Consider the following 20,549-nt stretch of genomic DNA (forward strand, 5'->3'; position numbering starts at 1 on the left):
ATAAGAAACATTACTGTGCAGCCGTATTCATTGATCTGGCCAAGGCTTTCGACTCTGTCAATCACCACATCCTCATCGGCAGACTCGACAGCCTTGGTTTCTCAAATAATTGCCTCGCCTGGTTCACCAACTACTTCTCTGATAGAGTTCAGTGTGTCAAATCGGAGGGTCTGCTGTCCGGACCTCTGGCAGTCTCTATGGGGGTGCCACAGGGTTCAATTCTTGGACCGACTCTCTTCTCTGTATACATCAATGAGGTCGCTCTTGCTGCTGGTGAATCCCTGATCCACCTCTACGCAGACGACACCATTCTGTATACTTCCGGCCCTTCTTTGGACACTGTGTTAACAACCCTCCAGGCAAGCTTCAATGCCATACAACTCTCCTTCCGTGGCCTCCAATTGCTCTTCCGTGGCCTCCAATACAAGTAAAACTAAATGCATGCTCTTCAACCGATCGCTACCTGCACCTACCAGCCTGTCCAACATCACTACTCTGGACGGCTCTGACTTAGAATACGTGGACAACTACAAATACTTAGGTGTCTGGTTAGACTGTAAACTCTCCTTCCAGACCCATATCAAACATCTCCAATCCTAAGTTAAATCTAGAATTGGCTTCCTATTTCGCAACAAAGCATCCTTCACTCATGCTGCCAAACATACCCTTGTAAAACTGACCATCCTACCAGTCCTCGACTTTGGCGATGTCATTTACAAAATAGCCTCCAATACCCTACTCAACAAATTGGATGCAGTCTATCACAGTGCAATCCGTTTTATCACCAAAGCCCCATATACTACCCACCATTGCGACCTGTACGCTCTCGTTGGCTGGCCCTCGCTTCATACTCGTCGCCAAACCCACTGGCTCCATGTCATCTCAAGACCCTGCTAGGTAAAGTCCCCCTTATCTCAGCTCGCTGGTCACCATAGCATCTCCCACCTGTAGCACACGCTCCAGCAGGTATATCTCTCTAGTCACCCCCAAAACCAATTCTTTCTTTGGCCGCCTCTCCTTCCAGTTCTCTGCTGCCAATGACTGGAACGAACTACAAAAATCTCTGAAACTGGAAACACTTATCTCCCTCACTAGCTTTAAGCACCAACTGTCAGAGCAGCTCACAGATTACTGCACCTGTACATAGCCCACCTATAATTTAGCCCAAACAACTACCTCTTTCCCAACTGTATTTAATTTTTATTTATTTATTTATTTTGCTCCTTTGCACCCCATTATTTTTATTTCTACTTTGCACATTCTTCCATTGCAAAACTACCATTCCAGTGTTTTACTTGCTATATTGTATTTACTTTGCCACCATGGCCTTTTTTGCCTTTACCTCCCTTCTCACCTCATTTGCTCACATTGTATATAGACTTGTTTATACTGTATTATTGACTGTATGTTTGTTTTACTCCATGTGTAACTCTGTGTCGTTGTATCTGTCGAACTGCTTTGCTTTATCTTGGCCAGGTCGCAATTGTAAATGAGAACTTGTTCTCAACTTGCCTACCTGGTTAAATAAAGGTAAAATAAAAAATAAAAATAAATAAATCTATAAGTCTTTGCTAGGTAAAGCCCTGCCTTATCTCAGCTCACTGGTCACCATAGCAGCACCCACCCATAGCACACGCACGTATATTTCACTGGTCACCATAGCAGCACCCACCCGTAGCACATGCACGTATATTTCACTGGTCACCATAGCAGCACCCACCCGTAGCACGCTCTCCAGCAGGTATATCTCACTGGTCACCCCCAAAGCCAATTCCCCCTTTGGCCGCCTTTCCTTCCAGTTCTCTGCTGCCAATGACTGGAATGAACTGCAAAAATCACTGGAGCTGGAGACTCATATCTCAATCTCTCTAACTTTAAGCACCAACTGTCAGAGCAGCTCACAGATCACTGTACCTGTACACAGCCCATCTGTAAACAGCCCATCTATCTACCTCATCCCCATGCAGTATTTATTTATCTGGCTCCTTTGCACCCCAGTATCTCTACTTGCACATTAATCTTCTGCACATATATCACTCCAGTGTTTAATTGCTAAATTGTAATTACTTTGCCACTATGGCCTATTTATTGCCTTACCTCCCTAATCTTACTACATTTGCTCACATAGTATATAGACTTATTTTTCTACTGTATTATTGACTATGTTTGTTTATTCCATGTGTAACTCTGTGTTGTTTGTGTCACACTGCTTTGCTCTGTCTTGGCCAGGTCACAGTTGTAAATGACAACTTGTTCTCAACTGGCCTACCTGGTTAAATAAAGGTGTTCTCAACTAGCCTACCTGGTTAAATAAAAGGTGTTCTCAACTAGCCTACCTGGTTAAATAAAGGTGTTCTCAACTAGCCTACCTGGTTAAATAAAAGGTGTTCTCAACTGGCCTACCTGGTTAAATAAAGGTGTTCTCAACTGGCCTACCTGGTTAAATAAAAGGTGTTCTCAACTGGCCTACCTGGTTAAATAAAAGGTGTTCTCAACTGGCCTACCTGGTTAAATAAAGGTGTTCTCAACTGGCCTACCTGGTTAAATAAAGGTGTTCTCAACTGGCCTACCTGGTTAAATAAAAGGTGAATTAAAAATAAAAATACAAATATGAACTGTCACACAGTAAAATCTTTGAAATTGTTGCATGTTGCGTTAATATTTTTGTTCAGTATAGATTTTCACATATACGTTTTTTTTAACATGTGAAACCGCAAAATTCACATGTGCAACTGTAATTCACGTGAGGTAAAAATATATATATTCTCACATGTGAAAAGGTGGTGTTAACATGAGAACTCTAAATGTAATACATGTGAAAATATGTTTTCAATCTGAATTTCTTCAGCCTCCTGAGGTTGAAGAGGCGCTATTGTGCATTCTTAACCACACTGTTGGTGTAAAGGGACCATCTCAGGTCCTCAGTGTGCAGAGGAAGCTTTTGTCCCTCTACACTGCAGCCCGTTGATGTGGATGGGGCATGCTCTCTCGGCTGTAGTCCACGATCAGATCCTTTGTTTTGTTGACGTGGATGGGGAATGCTCTCTCGGCTGTAGTCCACGATCAGATCCTTTGTTTTGTTGACGTGGATGGGGAATGCTCTCTCGGCTGTAGTCCACGATCAGATCCTTTGTTTTGTTGATGTGGATGGGGAATGCTCTCTCGGCTGTAGTCCACGATCAGATCCTTTGTTTTGTTGACGTGGATGGGGAATGCTCTCTCGGCTGTAGTCCACGATCAGATCCTTTGTTTTGTTGACGTTGATAGGGCATGCTCTCGGCTGTAGTCCACGATCAGATCCTTTGTTTTGTTGACGTTGATAGGGCATGCTCTCTCGGCTGTAGTCCACGATCAGCTCCTTTGTTTTGTTGACGTGGATGGGGAATGCTCTCTCGGCTGTAGTCCACATCAGCTCCTTTGTTTTGTTGACGTGGATGGGGAATGCTCTCTCGGCTGTAGTCCACGATCAGCTCCTTTGTTTTGTTGACGTGGATGGGGAATGCTCTCTCGGCTGTAGTCCACGATCAGCTCCTTTGTTTTGTTGACGTGGATGGGGAATGCTCTCTCGGCTGTAGTCCACGATCAGCTCCTTTGTTTTGTTGACGTGGATGGGGCATGCTCTCTCGGCTGTAGTCCACGATCAGATCCTTTGTTTTGTTGATGTGGATGGGGCATGCTCTCTCGGCTGTTGATCAGCTCCTTTGTTTTGTTGATGTGGATGGGGCATGCTCTCTCGGCTGTAGTCCACGATCAGCTCCTTTGTTTTGTTGACGTGGATGGGGAATGCTCTCTCGGCTGTAGTCCACGATCAGCTCCTTTGTTTTGTTGACGTGGATGGGGAATGCTCTCTCGGCTGTAGTCCACGATCAGCTCCTTTGTTTTGTTGACGTGGATGGGGAATGCTCTCTCGGCTGTAGTCCACGATCAGCTCCTTTGTTTTGTTGACGTTGACGTGGGGGAATGCTCTCTCGGCTGTAGTCCACGATCAGATCCTTTGTTTTGTTGACGTGGATGGGGAATGCTCTCTCGGCTGTAGTCCACGATCAGCTCCTTTGTTTTGTTGACGTTGATAGGGCATGCTCTCTCGGCTGTAGTCCACGATCAGATCCTTTGTTTTGTTGACGTGGATGGGGAATGCTCTCTCGGCTGTAGTCCACGATCAGATCCTTTGTTTTGTTGACGTGGATGGGGAATGCTCTCTCGGCTGTAGTCCACGATCAGCTCCTTTGTTTTGTTGACGTGGATGGGGAATGCTCTCTCGGCTGTAGTCCACGATCAGCTCCTTTGTTTTGTTGACGTTGATGTGGATGGGGAATGCTCTCTCGGCTGTAGTCCACGATCAGCTCCTTTGTTTTGTTGACGTGGATGGGGAATGCTCTCTCGGCTGTAGTCCACGATCAGCTCCTTTGTTTTGTTGACGTTGATGTGGATGGGGAATGCTCTCTTGGCTGTAGTCCACGATCAGATCCTTTGTTTTGTTGACGTGGATGGGGAATGCTCTCTCGGCTGTAGTCCACGATCAGATCCTTTGTTTTGTTGACGTTGAGGGAGAGGTTATTTTCCTGCCACTGCTCTCACCTAACCCTGTAGGCTCTCTCGATGTTGTTGGTAATCAGGCCTATCACTATTGTCTCATCAGCAAACTTGATGATTGAGTTGGAGACGTGCTTGGTCACAGTCGTGGGTGAACAGGGAGTACAGGAAGGGGGGCTGAGCACACACCCCTGAGGGGCCCCAGTGTTGAGGATTAGCGTGGCAGAAGTGTTGTTGCCTACCTTCACCACCCGGGGTCGGCCCATCAGGAAGTCTAGTACCCAGTTGCACAGGGCGGGGTTCAGGTGTTGAAGGCTGAACTGTTGTAGATGAACAGCATTCTTACATAGTTATTCCTCTTATCCAGGTGGTGTAGGGCAGTGTAATGGAGATTGCTTCGTTTGTGGATCTGTTGGGGTGGTATGCAAATTGTAGTGGGTCTAGGGTGTCGGGTAAGGTGGCTCCCAACGCACTTCATGATGAAAAGAATTGAGCACATTCAATCTCATCCAAACCCTGGCCTTCCTTAAACTGTTGCTTGAAACCTGAAACAAACCCCCCAAACCTTCCTTAAAACTTTTCTCCTAACCCTTGAATCAATATCGCTAAGCTTTTCTCACCCCATGTCAAGGCCCAGCCCCCAAAACAGCTGTAGCTCCACCCCAGATCAAGGCCCAGCCCCCAAAACAGCTGTAGCTCCACCCCATATCAAGGCCCAGCCCCAAAAACAGCTGTAGCTCCACCCCATATCAAGGCCCAGCCCCCAAAACAGCTGTAGCTCCACCCCATATCAAGGCCCAGCCCCCAAAACAGCTGTAGCCCCACCCCATATCAAGGCTCAGTCCCAAAAACAGCTGTAGCTCCACCCCATATCAATGCTCAGCCCCAAAACAACAATATCCAATGTGATTGGTCCATGAATTTCATGTCAGCATGAGAAAATAGTTTTATTTGGTGCTTTACGTGAACAAGCAAAAACATTGAGTAGATTGACAACTCATTAACATGTACAAAGATAACAAGTGTCACAAATTATTTTTTTGTCTCAGTGTAACTTAACGACATGGCATGGCAAACTTGAAAATATGCAGGTGTTGGTTGTTGTGTCTCATTGCATCGATACTCTATCGTCATGCATCGATACCATCAGGTTATATCACATATAACAGGGTATAGCAGCGCTTGAAGAATAAGTACTTGGTTAATAATAATATTACAAAATGTACGTGATTGTAGCTCCATTGTTTTTAATAACATTTATTTGATCATAAAACACAATGACAAATGTTCCTTCAATATGTTCCTAATGTACAAGGTGTAATATGTTGTCTGTGGATAATAGTAAGACCATGTACCAACCTTCAACAAGACAAATCAATCTAACAACAACTAGAAGTAGTTTGATTTGAGTTTGTGTCTTTCTTTACATCTTGTGTTTTCAGGCGGGATCAGTCTCAGACACTACCGACCAGTCTTTCAGCTGACTCAGAGGTAACACAAACTCAAATACAATATAAAATCATGTAAGTAAGTTTAGTAACACATTGGCAATTAAACAAAGAATATAACATTTGAAATTAAGGTCCTTAAATCACTAAATAAATACAATGTCACAATATTGTATCCCAGTATTTTACACAGTCTTCCTTCACCTTAAAATCAAATTCAAGCATGAAACCGCAGCCAGCTGGTTGATGGACTCATTCCCTGAGGACTAGATTAGAAAAATATTACTACATCATTTACAGATTATTAGATTTTTTTACAGATAAACGCTCACTGTAGGCTGGTTTCCTGGACACAGATTAAACCTAAAACCTAGTACCTTACTGAAACCCTGACTGAAACCTGAAACCCTGGCTGAAACCTGAAACCCTGACTGAAACCTAGTCCCTGACTGAAACCTAGTCCCTGACTGAAAACTGAAACCCTGACTGAAAACTGAAACCCTGACTGAAACCTAGTCCCTGACTGAAACCTGAAACCCTGACTGAAACCTAGTCACTGACTGAAACCCCGACTGAAAACTGAAACCCTGACTGAAACCTAGTCCCTGACTGAAACCTAGTACCTGACTGAAACCTAGTACCTGACTGAAACCTGAAACCCTGACTGAAACCTAGTCCCTGACTGAAACCTAGTCCCTGACTGAAACCTGAAACCCTAAATGAAATCTATTCCCGAATTAAACCTGAAACCCTGACTGAAACCTAGTCACTGACTGGAACCTAGTCCTTGACAAATCTCGTCCCTGACTGGAACCTAGTCCTTGACAAACCTCGTCCCTGACTGGAACCTAGTCCTTGACAAACCTCGTCCCTGACTGAAACGCATGTTCAATGGAGATCAAACCCCCATTGAAAGTGCTTCCTCGTCTAGGACTAGGTTTAACTTTGCCCGGGAAACGGGCACTATAAAGTCTAAGCTCCAGGTAGTCAGTCTCAAGATAGTTTCTTGCTGTTGTTGGAGCCAGTGTTGTGTTGGTTATTGATAAAGTCCATGATGAGCTGAGCTGTCTTGCGAGGTCGCTCCATCACCACAGAGTGACCACAGTTGTCCAGCAGGTCCACCTGACAGCCAGAGACAGCCTCCTTCAGCATAGATGATCCAGAAACATCCACCACCTGATAGAGGAAGAGAGGAAAGGAGGGAGGGAGTCCAATTAAGAGGAACACTCTTGAACCCTTTTCTATCTAGAACCTAAACGTGTTCTTTGGCTGTCCCTACAGGAGAACACTTTGAATAACCCTTTTTGGGTTCCAGGTAGAACTTTAAAGGTAGCCTAGTGGTTAGAGTGTAGAGGCGGCAGGTAGCCTAGTGGTTAGAGTGTAGAGGCGGCAGGTAGCCTAGTGGTTAGAGTGTAGAGGCGGCAGGTAGCCTAGTGGTTAGAGCGTTGGGCCAGTAAGCGAAAGGTTGCTGGATCGAATCCCCGAGCCGACAAGGTAAAAATCTGTCGTTCTGCCCCTGAACAAGGTAGTTAACCCAGCGTTCCTAGACCGTCATTGTAAATAAGAATTTGTTCTTAACTGACATGTCTAGTTAAATAAAGGTTAAATATATATTTTTTTTTTAAAGGCTTGGAACCAAAAATGGTTCTCCTATGGGGACAGCCGAATAACCTTTTTTCTATTCTGTTTTAATCATTACAATTATAAAGACAAACAGTTAAATAACCTAAAAAAAGTCATACATTATATTCAAAACAAAATCCCTTTTTTCTAAGAGTGTACAAGAGTGTACAAGTAGTGTATGCACATCCAGTTACTTGCATTACTTGTAATAAAATAAAGATACAATAAAACTGTGGGAGCAATCAACAGTGTGCAAGGTTACGACCCAACGCTCCTGGGATGCTTACCTGGTCATGCTTCCCCCAGATGACCTGTGTTGGGACTGTGATCAGATGCATGTTCTCATGTAAGGAGTGTCTGGACTTCTCTCCTACGATCTCCATGAACACTGAGGAAAGAGAGAATAATACCGATTCACCCAGGAAAGATAGAAGAATACCGATTCACCCAGGAAAGATAGAAGAATACCTATTCACTAAGGAAAGATAGAAGAATACCTATTCACTAAGGAAAGATAGAAGAATACCTATTCACTAAGGAAAGATAGAAGAATACCTATTCACTAAGGAAAGATAGAAGAATACCTATTCACTAAGGAAAGATAGAAGAATACCTATTCACTAAGGAAAGATAAGTGAATAGTTATTCCTCTACACATGCACCACAAAACCCAAAAACATTCCACCAGGTGTGATTGACAAGTCTGACAGAATCATTCAATTATTCAATGAATGTTTTTGAAGCAGACATTCAAACCAAGTCCCTCACACTCTCTGTAGAAGTCGTTGTTTGGAACTCGAACATCCACCAATCCCTGAAGAATCTGTCAAAAGAATAATGAAGGTTATTGTAAGGAACCAGGCAGTAGATTGTCGTTCAAAAAAAAAGAAATGCCAACAAGTAGAAGAGAAGCTTTTGAGTAGTTCTAGTAGTAGTCGTCCGGGTTTTGTTGTTGTTATTGACTAAGTCCTGAAGATGTTGACCAGCCGCCAACAACAACACGACCTGGATTCAATCCGATCAGCAGTAGATCTGCGTGATAGTGCGCATGACATTCATTTTCGATTGAGCCGAACGTTTGCACCGTTTACCATGAATGTGTTCTCCACGAACGCTGGAAACAAATGCTTTGAAATAGTCCAATTGCCCGACAAAGTGCGATCGGATTGAATCGCGGCCTATAAGTAATCCCAACTGAAATGTATCAATGACTACCTGTTGAGGGATCTTGAAGCGTACGAAAGAGCACAGTTTGAGCATATCGTCCATCTCCTCTGGGGTAGAGGGGATCAGAGGGATGCCCTGGGGATCCAGGCTCCCACTCAGTTCCTGGTCCTTCTCCAACTCCCTCAGACGCTCCACAAACGGACTCTCGGTAGGAAGACCTGAAAAAAAGACCACAAATAAACTGAACAAAAATATAAAAACACAACATCAAATCAAATTGTATTTGTCTCATGAGCCTGAATACAACAGGTGTAATAGACAGTGAAATGCTTATATACAGGCCCTTAACCAACTATGCAGTATCAGGAAAAATAAAGTGTTAAAGTAATTACTAAAATAAACTGAAGTAAAAAAGAAAAAAGAAAACAGAAAAATAACAAGTAATTAAAGAGCACCAGTAAAATAACAATAGTGGGGCTATACTCAGGGAGTCCGGTACTGAGTCAATGTGCAGGAGCACCGGTTAGTTGATGTAATATGTACATGTAGGTAGACTTAAAGTGACTACGCATAGATAAACAGAGAGTAGCAGCATAAAAATGGGGGTGGGAGGGTGCAAATAGTCTGGGTAGCCATTTTATTAGCTGTTCAGGAGTCTTATGGCTTGGGGGTAGAAGCTGTTAAGAAGCCTTTTGGACCTAGACTGGCGCTCTGGTACCGCTTGCCGTGTGGTAGCAGAGAGAACAGTCTATGACTAGGGTGGCTGGAGTCTTTGACAATTTTTAGGGCCTTCGTCTGACACCGCCTGGTATAGAGGTCCTGGATGGCAGGAAGCTTAGCCCCAGGGATGTACTAGGCCGTACACACTACCCCCTGTAGTGCCTTGCGGTCGGAGGCCAAGCAGTTGCCATACCAGGCGGTGATGCACCCAGTCAGGATGCTCTCGATGGTGCAGCTGTAGAACTTTGAGGATCTGAGGACCCATGCCAAATCTTTTCAGTCTCCTGAGGAGGAATAGGCTTTGTTGTGCCCTCTTCACGACTATCTTGGTAGGTTTGGATCATGATAGTTCCTTGGTGATGTGGACACCAAGGAATTTGAAACTCTCAACCTGCTTCACTACAGCCCCGTTGATGAGAATGGGGGCGTGGGTCAGTCCTTTTCCTGAAGTTCACAATCATCTCCTTTGTCTTGAGCACTTTGAGGGAGAGGTTGTTATCCTGGCACCACACGGTGTTGTTACCTACACTCACCACCTGGGGGCATCCTGTCAGGAAGTCCAGGATCCAGAAGTCCACAATCATGGCACCACACTGTGTTGTTACCTACCCTCACCACCTGGGGGGTGGCCCATCAGGAAGTCCAGGATCCAGTTGCAGAGGGAGCTGTTTAGACCCAGGATCCTTAGCTCAGTGATGAGCTTTGAGGGCAGTATGTTAGGGGGAGGGACGAGCTCTACAGCCGAGTACAAAAGTTGAAGAACATTCCGCACATCCGGGTACTTTCCGCAGGTGGAGTTGTCGACAAAACTCACGGAAAACAGGAAGGCAAAAAACCAAACACTGCTGCTCATGTTCCCAGGTGTGGGGAGGGGGGGGGTGGAAGGTCCTATATATAGGGGCAGTACTCAGTGACATCACTTCCTGAAACAGGTAGGTACATTTAAAAAAAAAAAATGTATAGCATAGTTTCACAATATTAACATTCAATGTATCAAAATATATGATCATACACAGGGAATGTGATCAATATTTACTCTACTCGGAGCCTCACAACTCAATCGCTGGTTTTCTGACCCTCCCAAAAGATAGAATTTGTAGATAATTGGCCCTATTTCTGGGACTCACCCACAAACAGGACCAAGCCTGGCCTGTTGAGGAGTGACGGACCCCATCCTATCTGGAGGGGTGCTCTCATCTTATCTACGAACATAGACAGGGCTCCAACTCCCCTAGCTCCACAATGAGATAGCCTGCTGTCTGGCCTGCACCCTGTTAGCCATTCTGCCAGCTTAGTGGAGTCTGCCACTAGCACAGTCAGTGTAGCCAGCTTAGCTATCCCCATTGAGACCATGTCTGTGCCTCGACCTGGGTTGGGCAAAACTAAACATGGCGGTGTTCGCCTTAGCAATCCCACTGGAATAAAGACCTCCTCCATTCCTGCCATTATTGAAAGGGATTGTGATACCTCACATCTCTAAATAGGGCTACTTAATGTTAGATCCCTCACTTCCAAGGCAGTTATGGACAATTAACTAATCACTGATCATAACCTTGATGTGATTGGCCTGACTGAAACATGGCTTAAGCCTGATGAATTTACTGTGTTAAATGAGACCTCACCTCCTGGCTACACTAGTGACCATATCCCCCCGCGCATCCCGCAAAAGGTGGAGGTGTTGCTAACATTTACGATAGCAAATTTAAATTTCACCTTACCCGTTTCCAGTTTTTGAGCTTCTAGTCATGAAATCTATGCAGCCTACTCAATCCCTTTTTATAGCAACTGTTTACAGGCCTCCTGGGCCATATACAGCGTTCCTCACTGAGTTCCCTGAATTCCTATCGGACCTTGTAGTCATAGCAGATGATATTCACATTTTTGGTGACTTTAATATTCACATGGAAAAGTCCACAGACGCACTCCAAAAGGCTTTCGGAGCCATCATCGACTGGGTTTTGTCCAACATGTCTCCGGACCCACTCACTGCCACAGTCATACTCTGGACCTAGTTTCGTCCAGTGGAATAAATGTTGTGGATCTTAATGTTTTTCCTCATAATCCAGGACTATCGGACCACCATTTTATTACATTGGCAACAAATAATCTGCTCAGACCCCAACCAAGTATCATCAAAAGCTGTGCTATAAATTCTCAGACAACCCAAAGATAACTAGATGACCTTCCAGACTCCCTCCGCCTACCCAACGACGTCAGAGTACAAAAATCATTTAACCACCTAACTGAGTAACTCAATTTAACCTTGCGCAATACCCTAGATGCAGTCGCACCCCTAAAAACAAAAAAAACTTGTCATAAGAAACTAGCTCCCTGGTATACAGAAAATACCTGAGCTCTGAAGCAAGCTTCCAGAAAATTGGAACGGAAATAGTACTCCACCAAACTGGAAGTCCTCTGACTAGCTTGGAAAGACAGAACCGTATCGAAGAGCCCTCACTACTGCTCCATCATCCTATTTTTTAAACTTAATTGTGGAGAATAATAACAACCCAAAACGTATTTTTGATACTGTTGCAAAGCTAACTAAAAAGCAGCATTCCCCAAGAGAGGATGGCTTTCTCTTCAGCAGTGATAAATTCATTAATTTCTTTGACGAAAAGATCATAAATCATTAGAAACCAAATTACGGACTCCTCTTTAAATCTGCGTATTTCTTCAATACTCAGTTGTCTATACAGAACTACCAGGACCTCAGATCAATTGAGACGCTCAAGTTTTTTAATCCTCTTTCTCTTGACCCATTCATGAAAATAATCATGGCCTCTAAACCTTCAAGCTGCATACTGGACCCTATTCCAACTAAACTACTGAAAGAGCTGCTTCCTGTGCTTGGCCCTCCTATGTTGAACATAAAAGGCTCTCTATCCACCGGATGTGTACCAAACTCACTAAAAATGGCAGTAATAAAGCCTCTCTTGAAAAAGCCAAACCTTGACCCAGAAAATATTAAAAAACTAAAAATCAGCCTATATCGAATCTCCCATTCCTCTCAAAATGTTTTGAAAAAGCTGTTGCGCAGCAACTCACTGCCTTCAAGAAGACAAACAATGTATACGAAATGCTTCAGTCTGGTTTTAGACCCCATCATAGCACTGAGACTGCACTCGTGAAGGTGGTAAATGACCTTTTAACAGCGTCAGACCAAGGCTCTGCATCTGTCCTCGTGCTCCTAGACCTTAGAGTTGCTTTTGATACCATTGATCACCACATTATTTTAGTGAGATTGGAAACCCAAATTGGTCGACATGGACAAGTTCTGGCCTGGTTTAGATCTTATCTGTCGGAAAGATATCAGTTTGTCTCTGAATGGTTTGTCCTCTGACAAATCAACTGTAAATTTCGGTGTTCCTCAAGGTTCCGTTTTAGGACCACTATTGTTTTCATTATATATTTTACCTCTTGGGGATGTCATTCGAAAACATAATGTTAACTTTCACTGCTATGCGGATGACACACATCTGTACATTTCAATGAAACATGGTGAAGCCCCAAAATTGCCAAAATTGCCCTTGCTAGAAGCATGTGTTTCAGACATAAGGAAGTGGATGGCTGCAAACTTTCTACTTTTAAACTCGGACAAAACAGAGATGTTTGTTCTAGGTCCCAAGAAAGAAAGAGATCTTCTGTTGAATCTGACAATAAATATTGATGGTTGTTCAGTCGTCTCAAATAAAACTGAAGGACCTCGGCGTTACTCTGGACCCTGAGCTCTCTTTTGAAGAACATATCAAGACTATTTCTAGGACAGCTTTTTTCCATCTACGTAACGTTGCAAAAATCATAAACTTTCTATCCAAAAATGCAGAAAAATGAATCCATGCTTTGTCACTTCTAGGTTAGACTACTGCAATGCTCTACTTTCCGGCTACCTGGATAAAGCACTAAATAAACTTCAGTTAGTACTAAACACAGCTACTAGAATCTTGACTAGAACCAAAAAAATTGATCATATTACTCCAGTGCTAGCCTCTCTACACTGGCTTCCTGTTAAGGCAAGGGCTGATTTCAAGGTTTTACTGCTAACCTACAAAGCATTACATGGGCTTGCTCCTACCTATCTCACCGATCTGGTCCTGCCGTACATACCTACACGTACGCTACGGTCACAAGACGCAGGCCTCCTTACTGTCCCTAGAATATCTTAGCAAACAGCTGGAGGCAGGGCTCTCTCCTATAGAGCTCCATTTTTATGGAATGGTCTGCCTACCCATGTGAGAGACGCAGACTTTTATTGAAGACTTATCTCTTCAGTAGATTCTATAATTGAGTGTAATCTAGCCCAGGGGTGTGAAGGTAAACGGAAAGGCACTGAAGCGACGAACCGCCCTTGCTGTCTCTGCCTGGCCGGTTCCCTCTCTGCCTCTGCCCCTTGAGACATCTGTGGCATTGTGTTTTTGTGACAAAACAGCACATTTTAGAGTGGCCTTTTATTGTCCCCAGCACAAGGGGACAATGATTATGTAATGATTATGCTGTTTAACCAGCTTCAAGCACCTGTCAGGTGGTTGGATTATCTTGGCAAAGGGATAAATGCTCACTAACAGGGATGGAAACAAATTTGTTCACAAAATCTGAGAGAAATAATATGTTTGTGCGTCTGGAACATTTCTGGGATCTTTTATTTCAGCTCATGAAACACGATGTTTGCGTTTATATTTTTTGTTCAGTGTAAATAAACATCTAAGAAAATGATCCCGAAGGCCTGTTGGCATAAGGAGTTCTATAATTCATAATATAATTCATAATTTGAGCATGTATTGATTAATTGTGAATCAACATTAGGAATATTTCAACCCCACAAACACACCCTTGTTAAAAAGACAATTAAATTATAGAATAGGTAGCATATATTTTTTTTTTAAATAAAAAAAATAAAAAAAAGTGTTGTTATTTGATTGCAAACTTGCGGGAAACTATGTCACTATGGACATTTTCTGCAGCCATTTTGAAAAGTTACTTTAGAACTAAGCTGTACCTGCCGGACAGATGAGGGTGACACTGCAAAGGTCGTTGGGGTAACGGGCTGCGTACACTCCAGCAACGTTTCCTCCCATGGAGGTGCCCACGAGATGGAAGGGCCTCTTGGTGAGACGGACACTCTCCACGAACTGGACACACACAGAGGGGACACAGAGACATGAACTGTAATCCAGCATGAAAACATACCAGTAGCAGTTCACAGCAGCCGCTAAGGAAGAAATCATTGTTTTAATACTTTAATAGTAATTTCAACAGTCTGTATCTGAGAGCACTATGCCATTTCATTATATACAGAATGTATATATGTGGGGCGGCAGGGTAGCCTAGTGGTTAGAGCATTGGACTAGTAACCGAAAAGGTTGCAAGATAGAATCTCCGAGCTGACAAGGTACAAATCTGTCGTTCTGCCCCTGAACAAGGCAGTTAACCCACTGTTCCTAGGCCGTCATTGAACATAGGAATTTGTTCGTAACTGACTTGCCTGGTTAAATAAAGATAAAATAAAATACAAAAATGAATATATATATACACACAGTATAAGATAATAAGTTCCCATTTTCCCCAAAACATTTTTTATCTTTATGTATATTCGAATTCAACCATATGATTTGGATTTCTGTAATTTTTTCCCGGAGGATAATATTGAAAATGTAACCAAGCTTTTATGGATTCTTTGAGGAAATGTCCATTAAGAAATAATGCAGTAACGAAGTCACAAGTCTTTATTTCTATAAAAGTAAATATTTTGAAAAATAAAAAGTTGGACTTTTTCTAAGATTTGACATGAGATCCAACTCATATTTACATATAGCTTGAATCCATGAGGCTTTCAGGGATTGATTCAGAGCTTCAATCTTCTTTGTGTTCAGCCCTCCATTGTCATGTGTATTATAGATGTATTTCCGTTCGTTTCTGGTAAACTGAAAGATCTAAAGATGTAAAGATATTGGCTTCAAAACTGCAGAAATGGGGATGGAAGTGACAAGAAGAGACAGACGAACAGAGAGACAATGAATGTGTTTATCAACCACACTCTAACAAAGACAAAGATTTATCTTTCCACTACAATAATCTTGTCAATCTTAATCCGTTTCAACTAAATGGAATGTACAGTGCATTCGGAAAGTATTCAGACCACTTGACTTTTTCCAACATTTTGTTACGTTACAGCCTCATTCTAAAATGCATTAAATCATTTTTTCCCCCTCATCAATCTACACACAATACCCCATAATGACATCACAATACCCCACAATGACATCACAATACCCCACAATGACATCACAATACCCCATAATGACATCACAATACCCCACAATGACAAAGCAAAAACAGGTTTTTAGAAATTCTTGCAAATGTATAAAAAAAATTTAAAAAGGAAATATCACCTTTACATTCAGACTCTTGACTCACTACTTTGTTGAAGCCTCTTTGGCAGCGATTTCAGCCTTATATCTTCTTGGGTACGTCGCTACAAGCTTGACACACCTGTATTTGGGGAGTTTCTCACATTCTTCTCTACAGATCCTCTGAAGCTGTGTCAGGTTGGATGGGGAGTGTCGCTGCACAGCTATTTTCAGGTCTCTCCAGAGATGTTCGATCGGGTTCGAGTCCGGGCTCTGGCTGGGCCACTCAAGGACATTGAGAGACTTGTCGCAAAGCCACTCCTATGTTCTCTTGGCTGTGTGGTTAGGGTCGTTGTCCTGTTGGAAGGTGAACCTTCGCCCCAGTCTGAGGTCCTGAGCAATCTGGAGCAGGTTTTCATCAAGGATCTCGCTGTACTTTGCTCCATTCATCTTTATTCGATCCTGACTAGTCTCCCGTTCCCTGACACTGAAAGACATCCCCACAGCATGATGCTGCCACCACCATGCTTCACCGTAGGGATGGTGCCAGGTTTCCTCCAGATGTGATGCTTGGCATTCAGGCCAAAGAGTTCAATCTTGGTTTCATCAGACCAGAGAATCTTGTTTCTCATGGCCTGAGTCCTTTAGGTGCCTTTTGGCAAACTCCAAGTGGGCTGTCATGTGCCTTTTACTGAGGGGTGGCTTCCGTCTGGCCACTCTACCATAAAGGCCTGATTGGTGGAGTGCTGCAGAGATGGTTGTCCTTCTGGAAGGTTCTCCCATCTCCACAGATGAACTCTGGAGCTCTGTCAGAGTGACCATCGGGTTCTTGGTCACCTCTCTGACCAAGGCCCTTCTCCCCGATTGCTCAGTTTGGCCTGGCGGCCAGCTCTAGGAAGAGTCTTGGTGGTTCCAAACTTCTTCCATTTAAGAATGATGGAGGCCACTGTGTTCTTGGGGACCTTAAATGCTACAGAAATGTTTTGGTACCCTTCCCCAGATCTGTGCCTCGACACAACCCTGTCTCAGGGCTCTACGGACAATTCCTTCGACCTCATGGCTTGGTATTTGCTCTGACATGCACTGTCAACTGTGGGACCTTATATAGACAGTGTGTGTGCCTTTCCAAATCATGTCCAATCAATTGAATTTACCACAGGTGGACTCCAATCAAGTTGTCGGAACATCTCAATGATGATGGGCCACAGTGTCTCCTGACCCCTCCTGTCTCAGCCTCCAGTATTTATGCTGCAGTAGTTAATGTGTCGGGGGGCTAGGGTCAGTTTGTTATATCTGGAGTACCTCTCCTGTCCTATTCGGTGTCCTGTGTGAATCTAAGTGTGCTTTCTCTAATTCTCTCTTTCTCTCTCTCTTTCTCTCAGAGGACCTGAGCCCTAGGACCATGCCCCAGGACTACCTGACATGATGACTCCTTGCTGTCCCCAGTCCACCTGACCGTGCTGCTGCTCCAGTTTCAACTGTTCTGCCTTATTATTATATGACCATGCTGGTCATTTAAGAACATTTGAACATCTTGGCCATGTTCTGTTATAATCTCCACCCGGCACAGCCAGAAGAGGACTGGCCACCCCACATATGCTCTCTCTAATTCTCTCTTTCTTTCTCTCTCTCGGAGGACCTGAGCCCTAGGACCATGCCCAGGACTACCTGACATGATGACTCCTTGCTGTCCCCAGTCCACCTGACCGTGCTGCTGCTCCAGTTTCAACTGTTCTGCCTTATTATTATACGACCATGCTGGTCATTTATGAACATTTGAACATCTTGGCCATGTTCTGTTATAATCTCCACCCGGCACAGCCAGAAGAGGACTGGCCACCCCACATAGCCTGGTTCCTCTCTAGGTTTCTTCCTAGGTTTTGGCCTTTCTAGGGAGTTTTTCCTAGCCACCGTGCTTCTACACCTGCATTGCTTGCTGTTTGGGGTTTTAGGCTGGGTTTCTGTACAGCACTTTGAGATATCAGCTGATGTATGAAGGGCTATATAAATAAATTTGATTTGATTTGATTTGATGATCAATGGGAACAGGATCTGAATACATTGTGTGTATATCGGTGAGGAAAAAATATAATTTAATACATTTTAGAATTAGTGTGTAATGTAACAAAAAAAAGTTAAGGGGTCTGAGTACTTTCAGAATGCACTGTAGATGCCAATCATGTCCACTGGGCCATTGCGCCACTTAATTGGTATGCAACACAGCAAAAGATAGTTGGACTTTCTTAGGGAACCCGCTCTGAAAATGGCACATTTCTCATCATTTATGCCAGGCATAAATGGGACCCATGCTGTCCAAAAAGTTACACTTTTGATTTATCTGTCAAATTAATTTTTTCCCCTCCAAGAGTCTTCATGATCATCCAGGTGCTTTCAGGTGCTTTTTGGAAAATTTGAGTCAACTTTTTGGACTTCATGGGTCCCATTATGTGTGGTGAAAATCAAACCCTGCATTCCACAGTAAGAACCTCATACCAACGGTCAGCATGGTGGTGGTAGTGTGATGGTTTGGGGATGCTTTGCTGTATCAGGACCTGGATGATTAATTCTGCTCTGTATCAAAGAATTCTACAGGAGAATGTCTGGCCATCTGTCTGTGAACTGAAGCTAAAACGCAGTTGGGTCACGCAGCGAGACAAATGATCCAAAATACTTAGTCAAGTCTACATGAAAATGGTTTTGGAATGGCCTAGTCAAAGTCCAGACCTAATCCAATTTGAGATGTTGTGGCAAGGCCTGAAACGAGCAGTTCACGCTTGAAAACCCACAAATGACCCCGTTCTGCATGGAAGAGTGGGCCAAAATTCCTCCACAGCGGTGTGAGAGACTGATTATCAACTACAGGAAGTGTTTGGTTGGAGTCATTGCAGCTAAAGGTGGCACAACCAGTTGTTGAGTGTAAGGGGGGCAATTACATTTTCACACTTGGGAATTTGTGGTTTTATAACTTTGTTAATGAAGTAAAAATATTTTTTGTTATTTGTAAACTCAGGTTCCCTTTATCTAATATTAGGTTTTGGTTGAAGATCTGATTGGCCAAAAAAATGGCGCTGAAGAACATGCCTGACGTTTTACAATCTTTTACCAATTGTGCTGTTTTGTCATTTTTTTTGCATAACTTATTTTTTTACTTATTGTGTACATAATGTGGCTGCTACCGTCTCTTATGACTGAAAAACACTTCTGGACATCAAAAAAGCGATTACTCAACACGGACTGAAAGAAATGTTTTCCTTTAACGAGTCCGACGAGAAGGATATCCTGCTTTCACTGGAACAGGCCCAGATCCACGCCTTTCACTGGAACAGGCCTAGATCCACTCCTTTCACTGGAACAGGCCCGGATCCACTCCTTTCACTGGGAACAGGCCCAGATCCACTCCTTTCACTGGGAACAGGCCCAGATCCACTCCTTTCACTGGGAACAGGCCCAGATCCACTCCTTTCACTGGGAACAGGCCCAGATCCTTTCACTGGGAACAGGCCCCTCCTTTCACTGGGAACAGGCCCAGATCCACTCCTTTCACTGGGAACAGGCCCAGATCCACTCCTTTCACTGGGAACAGGCCCAGATCCACTCCTTTCACTGGAACAGGCCCAGATCCACGCCTTTTGCATGAAGAAAAGACCCCGGAAGAGGGGAGGCGGAGGCGAGCGAGTAAACTCCCAATGCCTTCCACTCTCCTTGCTAACGTGCAATCGTTAGAAAATAAAATTGATGACCTATTAAGATGATCCTACCAACGGGACATTAAAAACTGTATTGCATCTTATGTTTCACCGAGACGTGGCTGAACGAAGAAACAGACAATATAGAGCTGGCAGGATGTTCCATGCACCGGCAGAACAAAGACGCTACCTCTGTTAAGACGAGGGGTGGAAGTCTTTTTGTCAATAACAGCTGGTGCTCGATGTCTAATATTAAAGAAGTCTCTAGGTATTGCTCACCTGAGGTAGAGTACCTTATGATAAGCTGTAGACCACACTATCTACCAAGAGAGTTCTCATCTATATTATTCGTAGCCGTCTATTTACCACCACAAAGCGAAGCTGGCACTAAGACCGCTCTCAAGCAAAGAAGCGGCGCTCCTAGTGGCCGGGGACTTTAATGCAGGCAAACTTAAATCAGTTTCACCAAATTTTTACCAGCATGTCACATGTGCAACCACGAGAAAAAAAAAATCCAAGACCAACTTTACTCCACGAACAGAGATGCATACAAAGCTCTCCCCCGAAATCCTTACAAGCAAAAACTAAAGCAGGAAGTACCAGTGACTCGCTCAATACGGAAGTGGTCAGATGACGCGGATGCTACACCAGAGGACTGTTTTGCTAGCACAGACTGGAATATGTTCCGGGATTCATCCAATGGCTATCTGAAGATGTTTTTTTACATTTTTTACTTTATTTAACCAGGAAGGCAAGTTCTCATTTACAACTGCGACCTGGCCAAGATAAAGCAAAGCAGTGCGACACAAACAACAACACAGAGTTACACATGGAGTAAACAAACAAGCCAATAACACAATAAACAAGTCAATAACACAAAATAAAAAAATAAAGTCTATATACAGTGTGTGCAAATGGCATGAGGTGGTAAGGCAATAAATGGGCCATAGTAGAGAATTAATTGCAATTTAGCAAATTGACACAGGAGTGATAGATATGCAGATGATGATGTGCAAGTAGAAATA

General features: G+C 43.6%; 1 protein-coding gene across 2 annotated transcripts in view; it reads right to left on the reverse strand.

The window, feature by feature from the left end:
- Positions 1–5,461: 5,461 nt before the first annotated feature.
- Positions 5,462–20,549, reverse strand: part of LOC112255104 (abhydrolase domain containing 6, acylglycerol lipase) — a 33,665-nt gene continuing 18,577 nt past the window's right edge. For both annotated transcript variants that reach the window (XM_024428164.2, XM_024428165.2), the window contains exons 5-9: positions 14,488–14,620; positions 8,820–8,989; positions 8,373–8,427; positions 7,892–7,992; positions 5,462–7,157 (exon numbers count right to left, since the gene is read on the reverse strand). In XM_024428164.2, the coding sequence (XP_024283932.1) occupies positions 6,975–7,157; positions 7,892–7,992; positions 8,373–8,427; positions 8,820–8,989; positions 14,488–14,620 (642 nt within the window). In that variant the 3' untranslated portion in view covers positions 5,462–6,974. The remainder of the gene's footprint in view (positions 7,158–7,891; positions 7,993–8,372; positions 8,428–8,819; positions 8,990–14,487; positions 14,621–20,549) is intronic.

This window comes from Oncorhynchus tshawytscha, linkage group LG07 (genome assembly GCF_018296145.1).
Source record: "Oncorhynchus tshawytscha isolate Ot180627B linkage group LG07, Otsh_v2.0, whole genome shotgun sequence".
Taxonomy (NCBI): domain Eukaryota; kingdom Metazoa; phylum Chordata; class Actinopteri; order Salmoniformes; family Salmonidae; genus Oncorhynchus; species Oncorhynchus tshawytscha.